The 21,235-nt window shown below is 37.7% G+C and overlaps 1 protein-coding gene across 2 annotated transcripts in view; it reads right to left on the bottom strand.

The window, feature by feature from the left end:
• Nucleotides 1-21,235, bottom strand: part of LOC147158449 (glutamate receptor ionotropic, kainate 2-like) — a 103,722-nt gene that overhangs the window by 28,980 nt on the left and 53,507 nt on the right. For both annotated transcript variants that reach the window (XM_086060470.1, XM_086060471.1), the window contains exons 7-10: nt 4,286-4,429; nt 3,575-3,682; nt 1,554-1,667; nt 1,261-1,467 (exon numbers count right to left, since the gene is read on the bottom strand). In XM_086060470.1, coding sequence (XP_085916596.1) covers nt 1,261-1,467; nt 1,554-1,667; nt 3,575-3,682; nt 4,286-4,429 — 573 coding nt within the window. The remainder of the gene's footprint in view (nt 1-1,260; nt 1,468-1,553; nt 1,668-3,574; nt 3,683-4,285; nt 4,430-21,235) is intronic.

Raw genomic sequence — 21,235 nt, 5'->3', positions numbered from 1 at the left:
GTTTCTGTTTTGCAGCAATTAGCATTAGAATATAGCGAAATTTCATCATTATTCACAAATCTTTAAAGCAGTGGGGAAAGATACATGTCAACATGGCCCTGGGTTGATCTCTTATACTCTGCTGCCACCTGCTGGCCGGTTTGGTAATAACTACCATTTCTTCAAGCATTCTCTTCAGTTCAGAGGCTGCATCAAAGCCTTCTGTATGCTATAACATTAAAAATACATATAAATACATCTTTGGGAGCATGGTAATATTTGAAATAGAATATATTTATACGTTTTTGGGAGCAAATGAGATCAGCTATAAATAATGGGTCAAAATATTTCCTTTTTTTAGTATGTTCTGTAAATATTTCCATTTGTTATTATCTTGCTGCAGAGTAATCTGACATTTCTTAAGTGCAACATTTTTGCATCAAATCTTGAGTAAAAGCCAAATGTCAGAATGTGATTTAAGTGGTTGTTATTGCACCCTCTAGTGGACAAAATTAGCAACAACAGCTAATTTTAGTGAAAAACTGCAGTCCTCACGGGCCAGATTGAACCATCTGATGGGCTAGTTCGGGCCAGCGGGCCATATGTTTCACACCCCTGAACTAAACAATAGGGGTGTGCCAAAAAAAATCGCGATTCTCATTTAGTACGAATCAGAATCGATTTTAAATGTCCCAAAATCGATTTTATTTAAATTATTTTATACTGTCTTCCCTTTGTTTGTGTGTGCCTTTATTGGGAGCGCTGTTCATGTTGTACCCGATTTGGCCACTTAGGGGCAGTGTGGTTCCACGCGGTCTGATACACTGTTAAGTTGTAGCCACATTAGAGAGTAGAAGTAAAAAGTCACGATCAAGTTATTGCAATCAAAGTTTTTGTTTTTTTCAGCGTGGAGCCGTTCTTTTGAGTGATAAAAGTGCCGCGAGAAGAGCACTAATTAGCATCAGCGAGTCAGACTGGAGTAGATCATTACGATTTCTTGAACATCTATAAATTGAAGTAAAAATCATTGTCAATCAAATCATTTTGAATCAAAAATCGCTCCGAAGCGAAAAATCTATGCCAAAACCGAATCACACACCCAAAAATCAGAATCGAATCGTGAGACATTCAAAAATTCCCACACCTACTAAACAACCTCAGGGCATTAACAAACACCCACAGACAACTGGTCCACTAATATTGTACGGTACGACCATCACCTATTGTTTCTTTTATTTGTTTCGTACGTCTCATGCACAGTTGAAGCAACAGGGTACTCACATGATCCATGAGTTCGCGCACCATGCCGTTCCACTGGCCCGTGCCCTCATCCAGGGCTCCGTACTTGCCATCTTCAACCAGCCGGATTTCGTACTGGAAGCCCAAGATTCCGGAAAGCTCCCTCAGCAGGTCGATGCAATAGCCCTCGAAGCGGTCGTTCCCGTACAGAGGTTTGTCCGACTTTTTAAACATCACATACGGCTCCTCCTGTCCAGGGCGCGAATGTGGAAGAAAAGGTCAGCTTGTAAAATTTTGGATGGCTCTCATTGTTATTTATAGCCGACTTAGTCTACCAGTATGGTGGATACGCGCAGAGATTTGTTAGCCAGCGAGTCGGTGATGTTGGACGTCTTGCTTTTGTGAGTCTCAGACATATTCAGACCGCTCGGAGGATCCCATGTACCAATCTGTGGAGACAGCTCGCTATCACACTTGTCTCGTCCAGTAAATGTGCTCTCACAATAACGTAATGCTACAAAATGTTTGGACAATATGACGTGTTTGTTGGGAAATTGTCTAACTGGAAAACAACACATTCCACAAAGGTCACTTTCCACTGCACAGTCACTGTCAGGATTCTGCTTTAAAAGAGTCCGGAAAACTACAGTGCATTGAATGCAGTAGCACGAGACCCACAGAAAAAAAAAAAAGAAAAAAAAAAAGCAACAGCAGTGTAAGGAGACAGCAACAATAGAAAATATGGAACTGAGCATGTTCATTTCTTTTTCTCATTTCTCGCCGTGTTTCCTAAAAAAGTTACAATATGGCAGCAATATTGAATCTGCGCGACCGTTGAGTGACCACCATTGGTGCATTAAGCTACGTATGCTTGGAAATAAGGCTGGGCATGTCATCAAAATTGAATCAAAATTTTCATTTGGGCTTTTTCACCATCATAAATTATATTAATTAATTATTAACATTATAATTGAAGAAAAACGATTTACAAACCCAAGGTGGTTGGTGTTTATTTACTAGTTCCTCCTTTATGAAAGCGCCAATTGCCGTTGCTAATGCTAAAGTCAATGTGAAATACCATTGAAAGGCTAATAGAAAATTTGCATTAAGTTCCAGGAGTGATATTCTTTCAAATAACAAATATTCATAATAAGGCTGCATATACACATTAAGACAGGTAATTCAGAAATAGTCAAAGATATGTATTTCTTCTGCTTAAAAAAAAAAAGTACCACACTGCCCCTCAGAGGCCGAGTCGCGCACAGCAGGAACAGCCGGTATTTATTTTTATTTACAGTTTTACTGTTGTTTATTGCTATTATTACATTTTAATATATTATTATGTTATGAATACAGGGTTTCTGCAGCAAATCAAATTTAATACTTTAATTACCACAGTTAACTTGCGATTAATGACAAATTAATTGCTTATTCTATATCTGTTTTGAATGTACAATCAAATATTTTCAAGTTTCTCATGCACTTTTTAATTAATATAAACATTGACAAATATGCTTACCTAACACAAGTATGGTTGTAACTTCATTTATACAGTAATTCATAAAAATATTTGCAGTTAAAAACCACTAGGTGACATTAGCGTTTCATTTTGGACGTTGGTGACACGAACATTACATTTTTCTTTTCAAATAAAATAACTTTTGAACTCCTGTCCATTTTGTTCATTGTAAATTACAACTTGTCCCCACTATCCACAATGAATGCTTCTGGGCATATTTAAAAAAAATAATTACAAAATCAATTTAATGCATTTTAATGCTTTTTAATGATCCACAGAAACCCTGTAATCAAATTTTTGCTGTTCTTTTACGTAAAAAAAAAAAAAAAAAAAAAACAGTTTTGAAACCAATGAATAATTTTGTCACATTACAATTGATACAGATTCAACATTTTATTATGATTCTTTATTTACCTATGAGTAGTCTCAGCTTGGCCTACATGAGCCACTGAACTGTTTTAAATTTAAAAGGTGACCAAAAGGCTAGTTAGATGCGTAACATTCCAACGTGTAATTTAAGGCTTTTATGGTTTACCCAAGCGTCAAAGAAGCCTGTAGGCACAAGAAACGAGGTTTTTTATCTCACTCTCGGTAAACATCTGTCGCTGTTAAAATTTGTGACCTGCATATGCATGGATGGGTTAATAAATCTGGAATCTGCTGGCTTGGGATGAGCAAAGACAAGAGTGATGCCTGGAGGAGTAATGTTCATTCTGTAAGTGGCTTATCTCAGGTACTGAAAGGAAGCACCCGGGTCAGGTGTCCGTAGCTTTGTTACACCGGTCGTGCCAGACATTCAAATTCCCTCCAGCGGACAGTAAACCGATATCGACGCACCTTTTCCAGGCCTTCCTCTTTCAGGCTGATGACATCGAGGTCAAAATCCGTCCTAAGTCCGTTGGTCTTGTTGAAGAGAACGCGGCCGGTCAGGCCATCCCAGTGAGCCTATAAACACAATGTTGATCATGCTAATGAGAATCCTCAGCCTCCGAGCGCAGCCGCTCGCTCCATCAAGCTGAAGCGCCGTCTTTCCCCACAATATCAATCTAACCTCTAACCACCTCATTTTATTTCCGAACCATGCGCCGCGCCGCGCTCTCTCCTCTCGCTGTCTGCCGCAGTAATTTAGCGCTAGACGGGCCAAGCTGCTAAAAGGGAGTAAACAGCCACGAGTTCATCATGCGCGCGCGCGCGCCGCAAGTTCCACTTTGAAGCAACGGAGCATTAGCAGTAGTCTGCCGCTATTACTAACGGCACGTTGATGATGGCGAGAATTACCTGCAATGATAACATCCGAGTGCAGCAAGAACAAAGCCAGCAATCCGCTGAGCTGCACTAGAATGAAGACGCTTTGATATCGACATGGACGGAGATACGCACGGAAGAAAGAAAGGGCATAATGGCGATGTTTAAGGTGTATTCGGGGGGGTTGTTTGAGGCAGAAAATGAGGGTCTACAAAATCAGTGATTCCGCACAGTAGCCCGCACTCATCAAAGCAACACGGCTCAGCGGCGAGCAGGTCAAAGGTGGACGACGCGCTACGGTACCTCTTTGATGAGACCGATGAAGCGGCCCCCGAAGCGCCACGGCTTGTGGCGGTTGCACTGCAGGGAGCTGACGGTGATCTGCTGCGACTGCTGGACTGCCACCGCCACCACGTGCACGGCGTCGTACATCAGGGCTGCGTCCGTCTGTCAGGCGGGCAGAAGGGGCTAGCGTCATAAAACGGGGATGAGCCAGGCTGTGACCCTCCAAATCCAGTAGATGGCGATGTGGTGATCATATATGAAGGCTTTTTTTTTTGGAGAGAATCATGATTTTAATCGTGAGCCTTAAAGATCGAATACAATTGGTGCTAGTCTTGTTACTACGTCTCCTCTTGCCTCACGATCCACAAGTGGGCGACGGCGAACTAACGTTACATATATATCCGGTCGCGACACGTTTTTTTTTCTTTTTAATTATATTTTTTATAGATTTTCTTGAAAACTTCTTGGGTGGTGGCCAGTTTACTTGGGTGGCCCACCCAAGTATTAATATGGTGTGGGAAACACTGAACATACATACATATACTATATATATATAATGGGTGTCAGGTGATTACATATTTTAATTGTAATTAATCACATGACTTCAATAATTAACTCACAATTAATCTCCAATTTTATGTCTCTTTTTTTATGTCTAAACATATAATAAAATGTACACCCAAAAATGTTCCCTTAAGTTTTCATACACTTGTTGTTAAACAAAAATGTTAAACTAATAGAACAATGGCTGCATCATTTAGTCATTGATACAGTAATTGATCAAATTGAGTTAAAATCAAAAATATGTACTGTACTGTGATGAGGTCATTTTTCTGCCACCAGATGGCACAATTGCATTTGTAAGACATCGGTGACAGCTCAGTTTCTTTTCTTTTCTAATTAAGAGCTATCTAATCTTTAAATTGAAGTCACGTGTGAAATTCTGCACATTTTAAAAATGGTAAAATACAACTTGAGCCCAGTCTCCACAAATATATGCATCATTATTAAATTCATTACTGTTAAATTTTGATGTGGACGTGTCTGCTGCGTTGCGACTGTAACTCACCGGCTACAGGCTTTCCAAGTATTAAATTAACGCACTAATTTTGATAACCCTAATATATATATATATATATATATATATATATATATATATATATATATATATATATATATATATATATATATATATATATATATATATATATATATATATATATATATATAGACTACTATGTGTGTGTCGTCAAGTTTAGGCGCAGAAATGTAAACACGCATCGCATTTTGAGGGGAGCTAATGAGCTTTTATTGTTTGGGTATGACTGTGTTTTGCTGCCGGCTGTACCTGTCCTTTCTCAGTTGTGTGGGGCAGCACACCCCGCAACCCTAAGGGTATGTGCTTATTTTAATACTAGCAGGCTTTGAGGCAAAAATTACCATGCCGAGCAAAGAACAGGAAAAAGAACATAAACAATTCTTTATAAAATGTCGTTGTTTTTTTTTTCGTTTTATAATGAATACAAAATATTAGTTTAGCGTGATGCTATTTAGCGTCAAATTGGATTTCTGTAAGAAAACATCACCATTGCATTCTATGCCTTTGTAGGATCATCAACACAGTTCGGGAATTGTTAAAAAAAAAAAAAGAAGAAGTCATCTCAGTGTCTGATCATCACAGTATAATTTCCAAAAGACTGTTTGCGGCAATGGAAAAGCTGCAGCAGGGAGAGTCTCTGGCCTGTCGCCGTGGAAACTAATGACTCCTGATGGGTGTTCCCGTCCCCCAGAGAAATGGCAATTCAAACCAGGCAACCAGTCCAGACGGGAACTCTGGGCGGTACGCTCATGCAAAGTACAGTAAGGTAAATTACAAACAGGGAAAACACACTCAAAAGCACTATTGATTATCATCCACAATATAGCCTCAAACTATTGAAAATGAAAATGAACAATTTACCCTAGCCTAATATTATCCCAATAAATACATACTTTCCCACATGTCCTGTCATTCAGATATTGGCTTCTCCAACAAAGGCATGCCACTGGGCTTCCAACTCGTCACTCAATATAATTGCACGTATTGATTCAACACATCTATTACAGGACTGGGGATCCATTGAAAAATACAATGTTACAAATGATGTAATTGTAGCACTTTCACGACTCTTGATTAAGTCTACCAGGCACAATATAAGAGCTATATCAAAAAGACTGCCCCTTACTTGGAAAGCCTGTACTGGAGGAATTCCTGTCGAATTTCAGCAAACGGGTCCTCGTCAAAATTTTGTAGTAATACATTTAATAATAATGCATATATTTGTGGAGTCTGGGGTCAAGTTGTGTTATACAATTTTAACTCATTCACTGCCATTGACGACTATAGACGTCAAAAATTCATGTGAACTATTTCTACTAGTTTAAATTTTTTTTCATTTCATAAATTTTTTCATGAAAACCTAGATTTTTTTATTGTACATTTATAACAGATATAACATTTGTGATTAATCGTGAGTCAACTATTAAAGTCATGTGAGTAATTACGATTAAACAATTTAATGCCCCTTATTTATTTATTTATTTTTTAATTAGGGCCGTCACGCGATTACATTTTTTAATTGTAATTAATCACATGACTTCACTAGTTACCTAGTGATTGATCACACATTTTATATCTGTTCTAAATTTACAATAAAACAAATTCTAGGTTTTCATACTCTTGTTAGCAAAAGTGGATTTTTTTTAAACTAATAGAAATAATTCAAATGAATTTTTGACGTCTATAGCCGTCAATGGCAGTGAATAAGTTAAAAATGTGCTGCATTTCACAAGCTACTTCATGTTAAAGATTAGATAGCTCTTAATATGAAAATGAAAATGCACTGAGCTGTCATCAATGTCTTACAAATGCAATTATGCCATCTAGTGGCAGAAAAATGACGTCAACACAAATCAATATCACACTCGTTTTTTACAGTACAGTACATCTTTTTAATTTAACTCAATTGTATGATTTATTATGAAATTACTGTATCAATGACTTAAAGATGCAGCCATATGTCTATTTAACCTTTTTCCCACTTATGTTAAAAAGAGTATGAAAACGTATTGTACATTTAGAACAGATATAAAACCACAACATATATACACGCAGTATATATTCCTTCATATGTCGCAGGCAATTTTCCATTCCGAGGTCTTTTTTGTCCAACCTCACGTTTCAATAAAGCCATTATTTGATTGACAGAGTCCCCGTTTAAGCCACACAAGTGCTGAAAGATGTGGCTCATTAAAGTAAATGCCTCAGAGGGACAAAAGGCAGCAATGTGTTCATCAGTCTGACTGCTCCCCGGCGTCTCTTACTCCATTGTTAATTATTTAAATTATCTCTGCTCGCTGATGTGCGCGACTCGCCGAACGTTGGCATATTTTAAGAGCATGCGAATTTGTCATATTTCTTCTATCTTTCCCCACACTTGATGGTCATTGGGAGAAGAGCAATTCCTCAATGCATTGCCTTGTGATGGGAACAAGAGGCTGGTGGCACCGAGTGAAAGAGGGCCAGATCAAGGGAGCAAACATGTGAAAATGATGGCTTACATCTCTGGCAGATTGCCTTCCATTTCAAAACAATCCAAGTGTGATCTGGATATTTGTTTCAGCGCCAAGCGTGGCTGCTGAGGGCTGTTTTTAAGTGCTTTAAGTGAAACCAATCTCTAACCAACAGGGACACTCAGGCGCTCAGGGGAAAGGTTTGCAAGCAAGATGGCAGCCTCTTGTGCTGGCTCCCCATATGAAATCAGACAATCAGCAAACACGTTACAACTCAACAAGACAGACTTTCGTGTCTCTTCTTGTCTCTAACTTTGCAAAAAAGTACAACATTATAGAGTGCTATTTTTCTTGTTAAAACACATTACCAACGTTTTTGTCTTTGGCAAGGGTGGAACATAATTGGCATTTCCATTCGTTTCAATGGGGAAACATGATTTGACATAGGCCTACCGGTGTTTTGAGTTGTGAGCGTGCTCAGGGAACAAATCAAACTTGTATCTCAAACAAGGTTATTATAGTTCATGAAAACTAAAGAAATAACTAAAACTAGAATACAATTTTCGTTAATAAAATAAAACAGAAACAAGAGTACTTAAAAAAATCTGTAACAAAAAAAGTTAAAATTAACTATAATTATCATTTTCCTAAGATGACATGTCTGTGGTAAATTCTAAATGTATTTATTTTGGTACTATTACTGGCCGTGCAGAAGAAATAAAGTCAAACAGGAGTTTGGGAATTGTAATGTAGCTTTTTTTTTTTTTTTTACAAAATGCTTTTATTTTAAATGATCTTACACTCCACAAATGTTGAATATATAAAAAATAAAATAAAACTAATACTAAAGCTAATACAAACCCATCTTAAAGAAAGCATTTAAAAAACAAATAATACAAATTAAAATGAAATAAAAATGCATTAAAGATAACTCAATATAAAAAAACAAAAATCTAAAGTGAAAAAAATAAAATAAATAAATCCAAAATTATGATGTCAAGGCACCAATGTAGTGCTGTTTTGGAGTCATTCCTTTAATGTCATTTCTTTAAATTGGACTTGGTGGCGCTCTGAATTCTGCCTAGCAACAAGCACTCAGGCAAATGTGTGACATGACGTTGAACAGGAGTTTGGGAATTGTAATTTACTATTTTTTTTTTTACACAATATGTTTTTTTTTACATTACACTCAACAAATATTGAATATATATATAAAAAACTAACACTAAAAACTAATACAAACAAATGTTAAACAAAGCATTTTTGAAAAAAAATTAACTAATAAAGATAAAATTGAAATAAAAATGAATTAATGCTAATTCAATTTTTAAAACAAAAATCAAAAGTAAAATAAAAACTAACCCCCAAAAAATCCCAAAATGATCATCTCAATGCATTGCCTTTGTCAACTGTAGTGCTGTTTTGGAGTCATTCCTTTAATGTTATTTCTTTAAATTGGACTTGGTGGCGCTCTGAATTCTGCCTAGCAACAAGCACTCAGGCAAATGTGTGACATGACCAATGGAGTGCAATTCCATTGATCTACGTCGCTGCATCGACTAGATGGTTCCAGTTTTATTCCAGTTGTCAAGTTTTATGAATGCCAAATGATTTTGTTGAGTTTTAAAATAGTATTTTAAAAAGCGCATCGGTAAGACACTATAGTTTTGCACTACTTAAGTGGTTGGTGCCTCATCATTTTTCATATAAAAACACCAACGCATATGTGAGAAGGAAAACAAATCGTCGCTACATAAGAGGCGTGAATGCCACATGCACACACATATACTCAGGGACAAAAACCCAAGTCCCCGGAGACTTGCCTCATTTACCCAAGGCGCATCCGGCTTCCTCATTTGGAACAGGAGGAGTGAAAACGGCGCCACGTGAACATTTACACAAATATATTCCTTCTTAGCTGTATCAGTATTCACGCCATCCATCCACCTGAGCATAATTCCATAATTCCTCTGATAATGTAGCACTCTGAAAAATGACATTCCTCTCTTTTTCATTTCACTTCCATGCACACAGAAAAGTACACAAACACACTACTGGTCCACGATGGACGGGAAGTGCAGCTGCAGTGGTTTCTACATATCATATACATCTGATTAGCCTTAACGAGATTATGCCTGACCTGTTATTCACCATGCATCAGTGCTCTACAGCTGCCAACACACACACGCACACGCACACACACACACAAACGACAACCATCAGCATCACAGTCTGCCACCGAGAAGGAAGCTGGCTGTTTTCTCGGCGCCGCAGCCGCTCCCGCTCCACAGACGGCCCCGTGGGACTTGATGATTTACTAGACGAGTGGGCTAATTATTCATTTCATTACCAAGTTCATATGCATGTGCGTCGCTCCACTAAGCAGTGGATGCAGGCATTTAATTCACAAACGCCGCTGTCGCTTTTTCAAATGTATGACTTACAAGCGGCATTTGTCAAGCGGAGTTTTTCTGCGGGAAAAAAAGTGCAAATGATGAATGCGAGAAAGTGTTAAGCAAGCTTTGGACTCGCGTTTGTGTTGTTTACACGCTGGGAGACGTCTGCACACAATTACAATTTGGCAAGAATATTGACTCCTGCAGAGGAGCTAATCAGACTCCTGCACATGTGCGAACGCGACTCCTTTGCAAATCTAATGACTGAATTAGCAACAGATTAAAATATGCAAAATATAATACATTACTACTTGTATTATTGCTATTAATATTTTACATTATGTTTTTGGCAAATTTAATTCAGACACGTTGGCTTATTTTTCACTTTATCTTAAGTTAAAATTGATTCTAATTCCGAATGCTAAACTAAGCTATTTGAGCTACGTTTGATTCAGCTAAATTGAAGCTGTTTGTTGAATGTGTTCAAAAGGAACTTTCTCGCTTTACAGTTATTTCTAATACAACTTCTAATTATAATTATCTAACATAAGGTCAGCAAAGCTAAGATTTAGATTAGCAACGCTAACTGCTAGCCGGTCATTTGTCAAGCTGTGTTTAAAAAGAACAGTTTTCAGTTGCTTTAACGTTATGTTCACTAACTTTCTAATTGCTTAACCTAAACAAATATGATTTTCTATCCAGAAGCTAATGTAGGTTCAGTTAAGCTTTGCTAAAATAATAAACTACAAACATTTTAAGATCAGCAAAACTAAGCTAACTGTGGGCTAAAAGTTTGTCAAGTTGTGTGGAAAAAGAACAGTTTTCAGTTGTCTTAACGTTATGTTTACTAACTTTCTAATTGCTTGCTTTTCCTCCCCGTTCTGTTCTCGAAATAATGCTAAGATAATAAACTAAGATCAGCAATGATAATAAGCTAACTGATGTACTTTGTCGAGTGATGTGGAAAAAGAACAGTTTTCAGTTGTCTTAACGTTATGTTTACTAACTTTCTAATTGCTTGCTTTTCCTCCCCGTTCTGTTCTCGAAATAATGCTAAGATAATAAACTAAGATCAGCAATGATAATAAGCTAACTGATGTACTTTGTCGAGTGATGTGTAAAAAGAACATTCGATACAGTTTGTAGTTGTATTAACATTATTTTGTAATCCACGATTCTACTGTAATTAAGATAGGCTAAGTTGAGCTCTCTAAAATAAGATAACAAACTAAGGTCAGCAAAGCTAAGCTAACCATTGGCTAATAGTTTGTCATTAATTCTATACAGTTTGTCGTTGTGATAACATTATTTCCAACGGTCTCATTTATTTCGTTTTCATCAACTGTTCCGTTCAAAGCTAAGCTGGGCTAAGATTAGCTTTGCTAACATAAGGTCAGCAAAGCTAAATTTAGATTAGCAACGCTAACTGCTGGCCGGTCATTTGTCAAGCTGTGTTTAAAAAGAACATTGTATACAGTCTGCAGTTGTGTTAACATGATTTCTAACACCCAGTCTCATTGTTTGTTGTTTTTTTGGCTGGCTTCCATTATCGATGAAGCCATTGAGCCGTCGAGTGTCGTACTGTGTGACTCACATTTGCCCATAAAAGTGAGTTGCTGCGTTGCAAGCTGTGCAAAGCAGTGATAGAATGTGTCGAAAAAGCTGAAATGTGAGAACGAGAAGTGATTTATAAGGCATATTGTGGCTGTTTTCGGGTTTCTAAGCGGGCACTTGTCAGATGATTTCGGTGAGTAATGCAGCATCATGCAGTTCCATCTCGCCCTTCTTTTCTTTCTCTCTGTCAATATCATCTTTTATCCCCTTTATTCTCCCTTTAACATTCTCCCATCCATCCGTCTCGCTAGCGCTTTCATTACATTATCAACGTGAGGGGCGTTGCCATTATCGCCACTGACACTTTCTCTTCTTTTGTGGTTATTGTCTCCCACTATCTCTAATGTTGCAATTCTACATTCTGCATTCAAAGCAGCCTTTTTATTTATTTATGTGTTTTGCTTTTGTCACAGGAAAATAAAACTTTTGCCACGGAGGAACCGTGGGTAATAGATCGACTGATGATTGCTGAATTTATGTGAGAGCACATTCGCGCTTCCACTCGAGACGTAAGCACACTTGAAAGTGTTTAAAGCAGTATGGAACGCTGCAGAGTTTTGGGTCGAAAGAGAGGCTCACGTGGGAATAGAGGGAATCAAATGTGATTATTTTGTCAACATGCATACGCAAGTTGCCTCCTGACACTAAGACTTTCCATGTATTTTTTTTTTTTTTTTTATTGATTTCTACTCTGTAACCTTGTGCCTTTTCTCTTTCCCTGCCAGCGAAAACAAACATATTCAGAGAAGGGATTTGCAACGAAAAAAAAAAAAAAAAAAAGCTCAAACTTAAACGTCCCTGTAAGTTTTCTAAAACATCATGCAACTTTTCTCATTTGATCTCGTCACTTAAGGCCGCGGCGTAGCGTGCCTTATCCAAGTGGATCCTTCAAGTGACAGCTGGCTGCCCACTTTTCACCAATTAGCAGCATGCCAGCGTCTGGTACGTCTTATCAAAACACAATTTAACACCGGGACCTTTTCTGTCGGCTTTAAAGTGCCTCGGGGCCGCTTTGGCTAGAAGGCTACCCTTGAAAACAAGCCAATTTGGATATTTTTGTGTTATGTTTCTTTCTGTCGTTATGTTTACCATGTGCAATGGGAATGGCTATGTCTGTCCATTTTAAAGCTCCCATATTATTCAACTGTGTCTGTGACATGCATTCGTCAAAAAACTGACTTTGGCTTTGAATATTTTTGCTGTCCCAAAATCATCAGAAAAATGCCCTGTTTCAAAACAGCCTGTTTCAGGTGCGTATATAATCTACAACAACATATAATGTAATCGACTGGGCCAAGCAGAAGCAGTGTGGTGCAACCGTACCGATTTGAGCCACGCGGACATGTCTTCTACACATTTGAGAACTATTTTTAATACTATATGTGGAAAAGTGGCATAACATTTCAGCGTAAAAAAAAAAAAAGTAGCATAACGTTACTACAGTACAGACACAATGTTGTCGCGTTAGTTATTTTGCAGTGACCGGCAACTCTCCCGCGAATGTTTGATTTGCCGTGAATGCTTGTAGACATTTACAGGCGGTTATGAATAACACAAATGTGCACATTTAGCGTGGTCGCAACGCGCAAGCCGTCTCGTCGGGACCACTTAGCGGCCACGTCAACTAGGTGGCAAACTGCTGGTCACGGCAAAATAACCACTGCGGATTCTATCTTTGCAAAACAATATTGAATAATAATTTATTAAGGGGGAGATTTTTGGGATTCCACCCCCCCCCCCCTTCCCAAAATTATTGTACATTTAGAACAGATATAACATTCGTGATTAATTGTGAGTTAACTATTGAAGTCATGTGATTAATTACAATTACAAATTTTAATCGCCTGACGCCCTTAATTTTTTATAATCTTTTTTTTTAAAGAAAAAAATGTCTAGGTTTTCATACTCTTGTTAACAAAAATGAAAAAAAAAATCAGAATTTTCAGATAAATACATTTTCATACAAATCTTACAGTGTACATGTACAAGTTTACTGATTTGTATTTTCTAAATTTGAGAAAAAAAATCAAAAAAATCGCAACAATCAATTTATAGATTCGTACCGGGATTAATTGGTATCGAATCGTGACCTATGAATCGCGATACGAATCGAACCGCCAGGTACTAGGCAATTCACACCCCTAGTATTTACCATCATTTCGATACCACATGAAGGCAGCAGCTATCTGCCCGTTTGAAGCACACAATTCAGATAGGAGGAGAACGCTAAAGAAGTCGCGGACGGACTTTTTTTTTTCATACCTGGTTGGATTGTAGACAGGCCGGGGATGCATATTATTGATAGAAAACCCCACTAAAGGGCATTTTTCATGATATGGGACCTTTTTATGCGCACGCAGGAAATAATGGAAATTAAGTCAGTTGGAGGACAAGATGGCGACAGTTGAACCTCCAAGTTTTTGCCCTATATCGAATGCACACATAGCAATTCTTTTCTTGTCTTTATCTCATTCTTCCTCCTTCTTTGTGTGATGTTTTCATGTTTTCTTGTGATATTGCTCCATATTCTGCACAGTACGACATGTTTGCTTGTCTTTATGAGTAGGCGGGTGGGAGGGCTGGCTCCACCAGCGATGATTGCTTGTCACCGTCACCCCCTCCTCCCCCAAGGCCAGGCAATATTCCTGAGCACGAGTGTGACCATGACACACATGCACCCCCCCCCGCTGTCTCAACTCACGCAGCCTTATAGGGTCCTCCTATATCACAACATCACTGCCGAACATCACTAACGTAAACACTTATACTGTATGTTGTGGGCTATTATTGCTTAAGTGGGGGTACATGAATACACATTTTTAACATCTTAACTGATTTTCCACACATGATGGAGACCAGGGTTATTATAGTTTTGGAATTTTCATTTTAGTTTAGTTTTTATTTCATTTTGAGTTTTGTTTTTAAAATGTACTTAGTTTTAATTAGTTTTGATTAGTTATTTAAGAAATGCTTAGTTTTAGTATTAGTTTTCTTTAAAAAAAAGAAAAGTGTTTTACTTAATTGTAATATTTAATAAACACGATTGTAAAAAGAAAAGAGTAACACATTTCTTACCTAGCGTTGCATTTCCGGTGAGGAGCGACGTCATCTGAAGGTGCTTTCTATTGGCTGCTGCTCGATGACATCACTTATGTGTGACACACTATCTCAAAAGTCCTTATTCCGGTTGATATCAAAATAAAAATACTAAAATTACAACGTCAACCCAAAAGGCTCGTGTATAAAATTAATGTCCAAAGACTAAAACAAAAGGGCATTTTCGCTATTATTATAGTTAGTTTCGGCCACCCCCCCCCCCCAAAAAAAAGAAGACGTTTGTTGTAGTACCAAGACTGACCTGTGAAAGGCAGTATGGTGTCACAGGACATCCAGACCGCAAGAAAATATGAAGTAAAAGTAGTAGTAGAAGAAGAAATAAAAGAAGCTAGGCTAACTGTCAAATTAGCTAGTAGTTTAAATTCAGATGCAGACTCTTATTGTCATTTTTTTGTGTGGTGAATTACTAAACGCTTCGTAAATGTGGTTGACCAACACATACGGATTTTTGATCATAAATATTAAACAGATTTAACACTTTAACACAAGGCTATAATTGTCAACTTCAGGCCAGATTATAAGTAAGTGTGTACCCCTTAAATTTAGCTACTGAACTCATTAAACCTGCTAAATTGAGTCTGCTTTTTAATGTGATCCATTTAGACTTTTAGAAGTTATTTGCTTTATTTTTTTTAACAGTATTATTAGTCATCACACAATATGTAAGGTATCTTCTCTGATGACATAATCCATTTTTTTCCCCCAACCCTAACCTCATTTAGTAAGTCAAGACATATTTTACATTTGATAAATCACATAGCACACAATCAAATAATGATGATATGATCTCAATGCACACATTTACTCATATTGCTACTCTGAGTAAAATCTGGGCCTGTTTAAAACAACAACACCACAATTCTAATATTCTGTTGTATAAATGAAAACAGGTGGGTATAGAGGATTAGAGGAGGAGCATTTGATTGTTCTGTCTGTCACTCTACGTCGTTGGCATGGATACATTATTTGCAATAAAACAAGTAACTTTTTGATCTATTATGTGAAATTGAAAAGTTGTACTTATTCGGAATCATAACTAAAGTAGGCGATGAAAGGCACTACAGTGCGGTAATGACAGACTAGAGCTGTCAAAGTGAATCAATTAATCGAAAAGTCAACGCTTATCAAATTAGTCGACAACTATTTTAATAATCGAGTAATCGTTTGGAGGCATTTTTTTTTAATTGTCCAAATCCTCTGGTTTCATATTTTTATTCACTGATTTTTGTAGTTCTTCATGAAAGAAGATTATCTTCTGTGTTTAATAAAAAAAAAAAAGACATTTTCAAAAATGACCGAACCAGTAACACAGTGCAACATCAATCCCCCTTTATTTTTAAATGACTGGACAAAATAACCAATAAACAGTAATCAGGGGGTAAATGTTTTAATGCAAAATTAAAATCAACCCAATGAGTTGATTAATCGATTGAATAATCGGTCGATTAATCGATTCTAAAATCGTTTGCTAGCAACAGCACTATGACAGACACGCTCCCAATGACTCTTAAGCAGTTATTTCAAGACGATTCGGTTTTCAGACGACGACTATTATATAAAGCACCAGGACGCAAGGCAATCTTCCCGAGACTGTGCCTTCCTGCCTCTTCTCCCCCACAAAAAGGCTTCTATTGGCCAAGGGAGCATTGGCGCTAATGATGTTGATGCCGTGCCAAGCCCAGCTGGTGGTGCCCGGCACAGGGCACCGAGTGTCTGCTCTCCACAGTCGTTGTCTTTAAAAAGCCTCCCCTCTCTCCTTGGCCTACTGGGAAGGCAGTCCTGAACCAACCTTAACCTCAACAAATGAAAGCCACGTCGTTTTCTGTGTGGCCGCAAAAAAAAAAAAAAAAAAAAAAAAAGTTGGCTTTGACGATACTTTACAAGCATGATTCTATCTGTAAATAATTAACACCGGGATGTGTGCAGTATTTGCTGAAGCGTTTTGCTGAATAAGGCCCGCCATGCAATTTGTGTGCAATATACGATAAGCTTATATGCAGACTGATAACAGTGTTGAGCTGTCAGTCAAGCCCTGCTCCTCAATGGCAGCCGAATTATATTAGGTGTGGATGCTTCACGCAAGCACACCCGCTGCGGTGTAAAACTTAATTTAGGCAGCAAAGCTTTGAACAAATAAAATACCCCACCCCCCCTAATATCTAATATCCAGGAAATCCTATTTGGGCATTGATTCATTTTGGGCAAAATTGCCCAATATGTCTTTCTGACCGGGGGGGGGGGGGGGGGGGGTGCGGCAGAAAGGGCCAACCACCCACAGATGACCATGATTTACTTGAAATGTGTTGTGAATGGAGCCACGCGGGGGAGTGTGTGTTCCCGGAGTGTCATTGTCGGATCCAAGCGGCGCCAAAATGGAATCGGACTTTATGGCAAAAACAAAACAGAAACGAGAGTAGCACTCGATTGGGCGCAGATCGTCACAGTTTGCTCCATCATCGTGACAAGAACACAGTCATCATCAAATGCTGCCAAAAAGAGAACATTCTGATATTTGGAGCTGATATTCACTTTCACCGAAACGGAAAATATCGGCGTCAGAATAAAAAGAAATAAATAGAACCTACGATTCCTAATTTGCTTGAAATGTCTTTAAGAGTAGGTATGTTTATTGAACAAATTGTTCAAGGGTTTGTTTTTTATTTTTTTTTAGAAATTAGACAAGAGACAGTTTTGTTTTAAACTTATAATAAAAAAGTTCATGGAGCTCCATCAGCATGTCTTAAAAAGTTAAATACAAATTTAACAAGTAAATAACTGCATATTATTTTCTTTAATAAATAAAGTTTTAAAGTGGGCTGAGAATTAAATAAATAGTTCCTCACAGTTTTGAAGTGATATATTATTGACCATAATCTAAAAAAAATAAAAAGATTGATGCTAATATTCGTTAAAATACTGAATATTGATGACGATATTCGGCCCGGCTGATAATTGGTGAGTTCATAGCTATTATACAGATTTGCTCCACTTTATACAACCTTTCCATATCATTTGAAAACATCAGGGATGGGCGAGTACCAATACCAAGTATCGGTGTTGGGACGATACTGGTATTTTAACATCAGGAATTAGAAATGAGAAAAAGAGAAAATTGCCATTCATTTTATACAAGAATGCTTTATTGGGATATATATATCTTGTTTTTTAGGGGTGGGGGGAATGTTATATATTAAAAGTACCAGTGGTATCGGTACTTAGTATCGGTATCGGCGACTACTAAAGAGTTGAGTACTCGCATTAGATTTGGTCTAAAAAAAGTATCGAAAATCCCTAGCACAAATAATAGAAAAATAAATAAATGGCCAGCCCATTACCAATAATTACAATATAATGATAATAATAAGGTGAGCGTCAACAGCATCCACAGTTGTCAGTCACATTATGCAAACATACATGCATGCTCCATATTCCAGCAACACATCAAGGGGCCTATTTTGACAAATTATTTTTGCAAATAGTGTTCACACATGGAATGCAAATGATGTCGCTGGAAAATCATCAACAAATAATAATAATAATAAAAACAATCATCTCCGTGCTAATTACACATAAATCTGCATGCATCCCAAGCATGAAAGAAGACGGAGTGTCCAATCGGAGCGGGTGGGGAAATGAATGTATGTTGCAGACCTGGTGCAATGGGACATGACGAGTGCATGCATCATTTCCCGAGAATCCCTTGTAAGCAGGAAGCAATTTGTTTCCTACGGAGGCACACGCAGCCTTTAACAACCAGCGAGGGAGGAAGATGCATGACTACATGGAATTGTGTTGACTAAAATCCTCTTGGCTGGAAACGCCGTGATTTGCTTGCATTACGTGCAATACTTTTTGCTCGCTCTTTGAAACACTTCTAGTCCTGACTCCTGTCCAACATGGTGACGGGTTCTAATATTTTGTCCCTCATGAAACTAAACCGCTTAACCGATATATTAGAAATACGGACGTCGGATACCAATTTCTTTCAGACCGATACAACCGATAACGAGTACTGACACCTCTAGTAACTTTGATATATTAAATAATTGATGTAAAATAACTTTTCGTCGTAACCCAATGACAAAACATTATGAACAAAGACCTTTCTGAATCAGATGATGGCTCAAAATGACCGCAGTACAGCGGCAACGACAGGCGAGTAGGACCTTCTCCATGTCAGATATCGTTGATGGGTATCGGTAGTCTCTATGAGTACCCGATACATTAAGATAAGGGATATTAGGGATGTTCAATAGCAGCATTTTTCAGACCAATACCAGTACAAGTACCGATACCACTAGTACTTTTGATACATAAAAAAAACAATGACAGGTAATATTAAAGAAAACCCTATATATATAGTAATATAGCGTTTTCTTACCTTGAAATTACATAATCTTAATGACAATTTTCTATTTTCCTAATTTCTAGGTCCTGATCGTAAAACCCTACTGTCTGTCAAATTTTGACTCTCCTGAAGCTAGATTAGGTAACCGAAATATTAAAAATAGGGATTTTTAATACCACTTTTTTTAATATCAGTACGAGTATTCACTCTTTGAGTATACTCACCGATTCTGAGAACTGATACCTGCAGTACTTTTGAATTTCAAATTCCTGACACAGATGATGACTCACCAATGTGTCAAACTGCCGCAGTACAGTATAGCAGAAACTACTGACAATGAGGAATTACTCGATTTCAGATTTTTTGGGCCATAAGTATCGGTGGATGATATCGGCAGCCTCCATGAGTACGTCATACCTTCAAGCAAGCAACACTAAGGAACTTTTATTTTGATTTGACTGATTGATTTTGTGGACAAAAGCGGTAATGTTATGCCTGAAAGAAGACCACAATTCCCATGAGGACAAGCGTATTTTTTTTTTTTTAGCTCACGCCAGCGAGTGAAATCCGGGCCAATGTTGATCCTTGACTGTCCTTTTATCCGAGTAGCTTCCCCTTTTTCGTTTTTGTCTCCTCAGACAAAACTTTTCAGTTGTTTTGCTGGCAGGAAAGCATTAATTGTATGTCGACATTCAAATGGACTTCCGTCTTTGTAAAGAATGGGGAAAGGGGGAAGTGACGTATGCCATAAAGCAGTCAGCACATTTGTATTTTTTTTGTGTGTGACAGTGTTCCTACCATCCTCCTCAAAGTTGCTTAGTGCCAGTAAAAATTATACAGACCCCCCTCAGGCCATGGCAAAGGTACCATTTTGTTAAGTCGATGTTTCATCAGAAGACTTATGACAATATTTTATCAAGGTTGAAAAGTTCTTTACTCATTTAGCCATTTTCAGCAGTAAGAAGTTAATATTTTATTTGTAATTAATTTGACCAAAAAAAATTCAGTGTACAATTAATACATTTAAAAAAAGATTTTGCAACTTGCTATCAACTGAAAATGACATCACCTGTGCTCAGGGCTCAGGTAATGACCAATCATGGTTAAATTTGGAAAAAGTAACAAGACCAAACCCAGAAATCAGCTGAGCCATGATTGGTCGGTATTAATTGGTATTAATTGTACATGAAAAAAGAGAGAAAGAAAGACAAAATATTAACTTATTATTGCTGAAAATGGCTAAATGAATTGTTAAAAAAAATGCTTAAAGGAGGGCATTCTTTTTTATTGGTGATGTAGTCACAAAAAAATGCATATTTACACATAAAAAATGGAAAAAAACGGCAACAGCATCCTGCCACAAAATGGCCTTCCGAACATATTTCCACACTAATTTAGCAAGTGTGCTAAGCATCGCAACGATCCATCTCGCAGCGTTCTAGTTTAACAGCGTCCCATAGGGGAAAGCCCCATCATGTCATATTTATTATTCAAATAACTGATCTCAATTAATGAGCCAGTCATTATAACGAGCTATTACACCAGAATTTCCTATTGTGCGGATGACACCGGAGAACGCTGAGCCCGATGGGTAATTATAGCTCAATGAAACCGACATAAGTGCAATGATGCAGATGAAGAAAATGGTTGGGCTTTAATCCTTGGCGAGGCGCACATCTGGGAATCTGTTTTTTTCCTCTCTCCTTCAATTAAAACCAAGTACGTTCTGAGCTCAGTCAACGGGGATTTAGAAGGATCCAAAACAGCGGAAAAATAATACAAATCTTATTAGCTAAAGGCAACAATTATAGGCAGACGAGAAAATAATTATCAGAATGGATCCGTCCATACGTCCGTCCGCAGCTTGTGGCTCTTTAATGGTGTTTAATTCACATTTGATTGGCTTCTCCCTCGGGATACGCTTTAAACACACACACACAC

Source organism: Leptonotus elevatus, chromosome 18, assembly GCF_054856555.1.
Source record: "Leptonotus elevatus isolate MCC_2025b chromosome 18, RoL_Lele_1.0, whole genome shotgun sequence".
Lineage (NCBI taxonomy): Eukaryota > Metazoa > Chordata > Actinopteri > Syngnathiformes > Syngnathidae > Leptonotus > Leptonotus elevatus.
This window is presented reverse-complemented; position numbering and strand designations above follow the sequence as displayed.